Below are 8,369 nucleotides of genomic sequence, written 5' to 3'. Positions count from 1 at the left end.
TGTAACATCAGAGTAATTACATGGTAAATCTAATATAAAGTGTAACACTTTCTTTACCAAAAAGTGTTGTTACCAATTTGTACTTACACATACCATTCAGTGGGTTGTTACATATGTGTAGTTACACAAACATTAAAGCTGTAGATACTATGTACCAATGTGTACTCTTATAGATAACCTTAAGACTAACATATTGATACTAACACCCAAAAAACTTTAATTTTGATTTCATGGGGACTTTAAATAAAAATCTACTTTACTGTTTTGTCTAAAAATAATTGAAAATCTCCACCAAAAAAAATGTGACACCAATATATCACACATCCCTAGCTAGTTTTAGTGGTTGACCTGGTGAACTTTCTTGATCAACCTGGTTGGATCTGATAGGATCTGATCTGAGGGGATCCATCTTGTAACCAGCTACCAAAAGCAAATCAGTTTGACCACCTTTGTCTACTTTGTTCTGGTACTATATTTCTAGCTCAAATATTATGGCCAATTTGTTTGCATTTGAGCATTTTAGTTATCAGCACATACCTCTTCAGCCTCTCTCTTTCATTTTCTGACTACTGGAAAAAAAAAAGTGCAGCGAAACCTCAGCGCAGTAATTTAGCCGGAGATAAAGTGTCACAGGAACGTGCCTACTTCTGCTAGCGATGGGAGTCCTTCCTGCTGAAATGGAAAGAAATATACCAGGCCTTTGTGTAAAACAGAAAATTTAAGCCATTTAATCCAAATGCACCCCAAAATTGAGTTGAAGTTTGTAATACGAATGCAGATGGGAGTGTTCTCCAAGCGTTTCATTGGACAGTTTAGCAGATATTGGGTTAGATTGTGCTGCTGAATTGCTGTGAAGGCACGACTGCGGAGAGCGAATATGAAAGTCCCTCTCAGCAGGCCACTTTGTTGAACTTGTTAAAAGCAACACGATGACGTATTTGATTAGGCCGCCATTTCCCGCTCTGGCTGAGGCTTTGTGCATATCTGCATGTGTCCCATTACTCGCGTGGCAAATGCAAGCTGCTGACGGCTTGCCATTTTTCACTCTAATCAGAGCTCTACCAGTGCTTGCATCTCATGTCCCTTCTTCTTCTTGTTCTCTTTTTTCCCCTTTTCTTCTTTTCCTCTATTTTTTTCTCTCTCTCTCCAGAAGGGATTACTACTCATACTCGTATTATCCGTAAGTGGCTTCTTCTCCATTGCTCATCATCATTTCTCATGGCTTTTTTGTGCGCTTATTAGAGAGGGGACGGCAGCGGAGTGATGATCTTCTCTTTCTCTTTCTCTCTCACCAACTCCCCTAACTCGCCTCATCTCTCTCTCGTTTCCTTCATGTTCCATATCTCTACCTCCCCTTCTCCTCTCCTCGCCCTCTTCTCTCTGTCTCCTCAGTAGGAAACCGGTGAACATGAATAAGACCCCCATTACGTACAGGCAGGAGAAGAGTAATATGATGGGCTCCATGGAGCGCAGTTTCACTGATCAGAGCACTCTGCAGGAGGACGAGAGGATGGCCTTGTCATTTATGGACACCCATACGTGCAGCACTCGCAGTAAGATGTGACAAGACACAAGCATACACACCTCAACTTGAACTTAAGCTTAATTGCTGACTTAAAAACCGAAGTATGCGGTTTTATCATTTGGATTTAATTCTGGATTTTGCGTTGAACAGAAACTATATATAATCTGCTGTATTAATGAAGCAATGCATGGGGGAAAAAACTAATAACAGAGTAGCATGCACTTGTCTTGCTTTGTTTCAACTCATTTATTCCAGTTAAATGAACTTTTTTCAGTTAAACCGAAACAATGACTCCAGAGCTAATACTCCTGACAGATAATGAGGAGTGTCAACTTCCACATCAACAACAGCAGCATCCATATAACTGATTCAGGTCGCATTGCATGATGGGAACTCAAGTAGGTCTGAAGTTATGAAGGAATAGTTCACCCAAAAAATTATGTTTGATATAACAGAGGGGCTTTCAGACTTTCTTTCTTCCGTGAAACATAAAAGGAGAATTTGGATGAGGACTGTGGATGTCAAGCTATAAAATGACACCAGGAACCATGAAAGTATGATAAAAGTCTTCTGAAGCCACATGATAGCTTTGTGTGAGAAACAGACAGATATTTAGTAATTCTTCACTGAAAATCTTGATTGTGTGAGTTCATAAGCGCGGTAATCATGTCCAGTTCAGAAAACAATCAATCATTTGAGTCAGATCGTTTCAGTGAAGTGGTTGATCCAGTTCACAGAACTGGTCTGAATGATCCTGTTCTCGGATTTAAATCAATGATTCAATAATCCAGTCAGTCAGTGGTTAACAGCTTATCAGTGAATAACAGCTTAAATTTAGTCTGTTCCTTAAACAAAGCATGCCTTCAAAACACAAAGCACCCAAGTCATTTTGACTGCTTGTATGATATTTTTATGCTATTTTCCCATTCATTTTAAAATCTAAAAAGCTCCAAAATAAAAATTTTTAAAAGCCTTGATATTTCACTGAAAAAGCAACAATTTCTCCTTCATGTGTTCGACATGAAAAAATATAGGGGTTCAAAACCACATGAAGGTGTGTAAATGATGACAGAATTTTCATTTTTGGAGGAAACTATTCTATAAAGTTCATTAGACTTAATCCAGCACTCTTACTTAATTTGTGGTTAAACTGATGAAAGAAACTAGTTGAAAACTTTGAGTAGAAAAGGCAGAAAATAGAAACAAACAAACATATTTTACTGTTTAAAAATTCTTACATTTGTTTTCTCACACTCAGAGGTGCTAAAAGCGAGAGTATCAGGCGCTAATGGCAAAAAGTACAAATGAATGGATACAGACTTTGTCACGCACACAGTTAAAGTGAAGCTTAGGGACTTACTCGGTCACCTCCTGTTAATTTGTCCTCATTTGTAGGCAGTATGAAAGCTTCATCAAAGCCACAGTCCTTCTGTAATCACTCAGTCTTTCACAGCTCTAAATATAAGATGTAGTGCTGTTGATGTAGTACATTCTCATACTCATTCTCCTCTGACATAAGACTATAAATCCTAATATAAACATAAATCCATGAAAAAGTAGAGTGAATGAATAGTATTCTTAAAAATGCATTTATGAACACATATTCGACTAACATAACCAGTTTATGAGATGCAAATGGACTCAGATCTGCACCAGAAGCTAATCCTTAAAGGCATCATGGTCGAGAAGAAATTAGAGCATGCAAAAAAATACAAGTTGAAAAATGCTAATAACGTCCGATTCAAAGGTATCTAACTCTGCAGGCACTGAATAGTTGATGTCTCAAAGAGAGAGATCTCTTGATCAAAATGAAGTTTTAATGGCACGTCTCCGAGCTGTCTTGCCACATTTTAAGAGTCTACTGCGTGGAATATACTGTCTGGGTTTCTTCTTTCCTATTTCCGTTGAGAAATGATTTATTTGAATACACAGCCCTAGTCATGAATTTATAATTGCTCCCTGATCATATTTATGAGTACCAATTATAAACACAGAAGATGAAGTGCCATAAGGGGATGATAATTCTCAGATTAACCCATACTTGTTTGGAGTTTTGTTATTTTTATAAAATGTTTATTGGTTATGAAACTTTTCTAAGATACCTGAGCTGCTTCAGGAATAGCTGTTTCCTATACTTTTATATCCTTATATGAAAGATATCATGCAAACATTTGATCTGTGCTTGTTCATTTTTACCAAGGTGATCCACGGAGCTCTATGAATGAGTCCAGCAGTCTGCTGGGCGGATCGCCTAGACGTCAGTGTGGCCGTAAAGGATCACCCTATCACACGGGTCAGCTTCACCCAGCAGTGCGTGTGGCTGACCTCCTACAACACATCAACCAGATGAAAACCGCAGAAGGTTACGGCTTTAAACAGGAGTACGAGGTAGGTTTTATTTTATTTTTTTATTTTTTTACAGACATGTAAAGTGACTGTTTTTGTTTTTGTGAGCAACATGTTGTAACTAACCAGTTTATTTTACTTTATTTTTGCAAAATAGTGGGTATGTCTTAATACAGTAGGAAATTGTAAGATAACAGTATATTTGCTACTCACTGCTTAACTTTGTCAAATCCAGCAACTAGTTTTTCCTCAGTAGCACTCATAGTAGCAACCTGGGAACTCAAAACACTTTGTATCCTAGATGATGTATACTTGTTCGCTTGCTACCAAATTTTTTATAAACCCAGCTAATTGGATAGGAACTTTTGAGTTCAGCCAGCTAGTGTTTTTTTTTTTCTTTTTGGGTGTGAATTATGAATCTAACTGTTCATGAATGGTCTGTCGGCGTGCCTATGTTGAGACTAGTCTTAAAGGGGTCATATGATGCAATTTCAATTTTTCCTTTCTCTTTGGAGTGTTACAAGCTCTTGGTGCATAAAGAAGATCTGTAAAGTTGCAAAGACTAAAGTCTTAAATCCAAAGAGATTTTCTTTAATAAAAGTTAAGAGTCAACCACGCCTACCTAAAACGGCTCGTTCTCTCACTCTAGCCCCCGGCCTCTGCTCACTCTAGGCCGCCGCCGCTCACTCTAGGCCACCGTGTGTGACGCTGTGTTTCGTTGTTAAAGCGAAACTACTTTGTTTGGCCTTCCAAAAGAGGACGATATCCGCTTCGTCATGCCTGGAGCTGATCCGTGCTGGTCGCTGAGGAAATACATCAACTTCGCTCTGTGGATCGCCGGATCGGCTTTCACCGTGGACGAAGCAGAGTCCAGCCCGGGGTCGTCACATGTGGTTGCCGCAAGCGCTCCAGCTGCTTCTTCGTCGAATCCGCCGGCTGCACCGTTCTCAAGCCCGCCCGCCTCCACTCACTCTAGGCCTCCGGCCTTGCTCACTCTAGCCCGGCGTGTGTTTCGTTGTGAAAGCGAAACTACTTTGTTTGGACTTCCAAAGGATACACGACTAGAAATCAATGGTTAAGTTGTATTTACAACACTGTTCCAGAACAGTTCAACCCAAATATTCAGATGTGCGCAGCACATTTTATGGAGGACTGTTTACTGATCCTGGGAGAGTTACGTTAGACTAAAATGCCGGCAGTTCTGACTCACGGAAGTACGTTTTCATTTAAAGGATTTGCCACTGACGATTCAAACGCGAGTTTTGAGCAGTGTAGAGTAGCGCTTGTTGTTTGTCATTTCTCCGATCACAAATGCAGACATGGTTTTATGTTTACGCGAAGCGATGCAACGCAACGCGTAAAAAGACAGTAAAAGTCATTATAATCAGTAATTATGTCCCCACTGGATGCAACAAATGCCTCGTTTATAATGGGTTTTAATGTTTTTGTCTCGTCGCTCCGGCCGGACAGGGCATCACAATATGGTAAGGGGAGTAACATTTCCGTCACACGCTTGAGGTATTCGGCCAATCACAACGCACTGGATAGCTGGCCAATCACAGCACACCTCACTTTTTCAGACCGATGAGCTTTGTAAAAATCGACGCGTTTCAAAAAGGCGGGGCATAGAGGAGAAACAATAATGTACAGTATGTGGAAAATAATGTGTTTTTTTAACCTTAAACCGCATAAACACATTTCATTACACCAAATACACAAAATAATGTTTTTTTTAGCAACCTCATATGACCCCTTTAAAATATTCTTGTTTAGCTGTTGTTTAATACTGTTTTTTTGTTTTTTTTTATAAGCCAGCAGAAAATCAAGTTATAGAGATATTATCAATAATAATAGTAGTGTTTCATTCATTTATATAGAGCTCAAGTTTGCTTTACAGTCATTGAGTTACAATACTGAGTTATTGAAGTAACTGCTCCTTGTAGGTGCACCTGTTGTTTAAATAGCAAAAAAATTTAAACAACAGGTGTTTTATTTCAGAGGAAACCAGATCTATTGGCTATTTAGACTTTAATAGTATATCTTTAAAAAAACATTCAAGCAAGAGGTTTCAGTCATAATAATATAAATCTTTCACAGCTGCTCACACAGATTTTCTGATTAAAGAAGTCAGAATATGCTTCGACTTTAGTGCTGCTTACAATGCAGTCTATCTGGGAGCTGCCGTTACGTTAGTGGAGGGACCTGTCAGTGCGAACAGATGTCTGGCTGGGAGGTCTGCAAGCCTTGTCAAAACAGACCTCTGCATCGAATCCCCAACACACAAACACATTAATGCAAAGATGCATGTTTATTCACAAACACACATTCCAAACTTCTTATCATTTCTCAACAATATGACATCCTCACACTGTTGTCATGCCCTGCTGAAGTAAAGCTGCTCATTCCAGCTTGAGGTAGTCAGGATGGTTTTTGGAACATGACAGCTTGTTTGCTGCTTATCTACTAGCCCAAACCAACTTGACCTCAACCTAGTTTTGCATAGATATTTGACATAAGGTCTGGTCCACATTTCAACTTATTTTTTATCTAGAACTGCTTACTTAAACTGGAAGACTTCAGCTTTTGTATGTCTTCTTAACTTATATAATATAATTTTATCAATTTCAAAGATATGATGCCAACTATCTTACAGTCGTTGGTGGATTATATCTTGTTAGATCAAGAAAGTGCTTTGAAGTTTTGTGTGCAATATGAACAGACAGTCGACGGGGTGCCGTCTTAGACTAACCTGATAGTCCAGCTGAACAACTATCTAGACCAGCTAAAACGTGTAAATCCACTATCTCAAAATTGGTTTTAGCTGAGTGTTCTAGCATGGTGCTGTGCTTAGGCAAAATTTCCAATATGAAATCACTTCAGTAATGCTTCTACTGTTTATTATGTTGCATTTTATTATTATAATTTAACCTGTCTTTAAACATGTTGTTGCAAGTGAGATTTAAATCTCTTTTACAAGAGAGATCAGGCCAAGAAAATTAGTAACCAGATCCAGATGGCATCAAAAACACACAATAAATAAATAAATATGAGTAGAAAATTAAAATAATCATTTATAGCAATTACAATCAAAGGTTTTTTTTTAAATTTCACAATAGTTCTAAACTCACTAAGAAAAGCCTTTATAATCTATTAGGCTCAATTTGAGATTTATCTTATAATCAGAGAGTCCTTGACTATAATAAAATTTTAAGGCAGTGTTTAGTATTAGTTGTATACTTTTAAAATATTTATTAATATTTTGAATTGACTTTTATTTTTAGAGTTTCACTTTTCATTTTAAGTTTAGTAATTTTTTGTGGTTTTGTCATTTTTATTGTTTTTAATATTTTACTTTATAAATACTTGAATATTTCTATAAAGGTTTATTTAAATTTTTTGTAGTTTTATTATTTTTAGTGTCCTTATTTCAGTTTTCAAATTTTTTGGTTTGTTTTTTAACTAATATTTATATATTTTTTCAGCTTTATTTCAATTACCAAAAATTTGTAACAGTTTTAGTTTTAGTTAACAATAACAAATCTAAAGTGATGAGTATATGTTATAAATCAGCAGTGTGCAGTGAACCTTGATGTATTGTACATTGTGTATCACAGTTGTGACTTGGCTAACTTTCAGAGCAGTAAGTTTGAGCTGTTCTTCACGGACAGGTTCGCATCACTCCCCCATGGACTATAGAGGAGCAGTTATTGAGATGAAAGTAGAGGTCATACAGCCCTTCAGCATTACTGCACAAAGAGTGCACTACACTGCTGTCTCTTTTCCTCCCTCTATCCCTCCCTCTCTTCCTCCATGGCTAATTTTCTCTCCTCAGAATGCGGCTCGAGCATCTCCTCTTGGCGCCGCACTCATTTGGACTGTTGACTCTCCTCTGTCTGTTGTTGTCCTCAGAGCTACGAGACAAAACATCCCTCCACATAATCAGAGCTCTGCCACTAGCCTGCTTCTCTGGAGCGAGGCAACTCATTAACCCCCCCAGTGTGAAACAGATTCAACTCAAAAATCAATACGCACTTTCCTGGACATAGTGACACTGTGTGTGTGTGTGTGTGTACTGTATGTGTGTTTGAGGTCAGTGTCTTTGTGCTTCATAAGCGGAAAAGAAACATAGTTTGAGAGCACACAAATGTAACGGCAGGGTTTCATAAGCTTTATTTCCCCACGGACCCCAAGTACAGTCCATTGATCAGTGCTTATTGACAGGATCTTTAGTTTAGATAGAGTGGAAAACAGGGAGTAGAGGTCTGTCCTACAAGCAAAAATAGGGGGTTTTGATGTGTTTTTGGCCTTCTGTATTAATTTTCTTAAATGACATATACATATCTAATATACTGTATATTTCTTTTGCATATATGAATGATTTGTTTGTAAATTGTTTGTTTTTTGTTTGTTTTTTCCTTAAAATAAATCAAGTGGCATCTTTCATGTAATATATATATATATATATATATATATATATTAGTGCTGTCAAATGATTAAT

At 37.7% G+C, this 8,369-nt stretch overlaps 1 protein-coding gene across 1 annotated transcript in view; it reads left to right on the top strand.

The window, feature by feature from the left end:
- Positions 1-8,369, top strand: part of LOC107755971 (receptor-type tyrosine-protein phosphatase U) — a 200,300-nt gene that overhangs the window by 157,766 nt on the left and 34,165 nt on the right. The window contains exons 16-18 of the mRNA XM_016572938.1: positions 1,151-1,180; positions 1,393-1,553; positions 3,726-3,913. Coding sequence (XP_016428424.1) covers positions 1,151-1,180; positions 1,393-1,553; positions 3,726-3,913 — 379 coding nt within the window. The remainder of the gene's footprint in view (positions 1-1,150; positions 1,181-1,392; positions 1,554-3,725; positions 3,914-8,369) is intronic.

Source organism: Sinocyclocheilus rhinocerous, unplaced genomic scaffold, assembly GCF_001515625.1.
Source record: "Sinocyclocheilus rhinocerous isolate Xijiao unplaced genomic scaffold, SAMN03320098_v1.1 scaffold11, whole genome shotgun sequence".
NCBI lineage: Eukaryota > Metazoa > Chordata > Actinopteri > Cypriniformes > Cyprinidae > Sinocyclocheilus > Sinocyclocheilus rhinocerous.
Note: the sequence above shows the minus strand (reverse complement) of the source record. Positions and strands in the feature narration are given on the sequence as shown.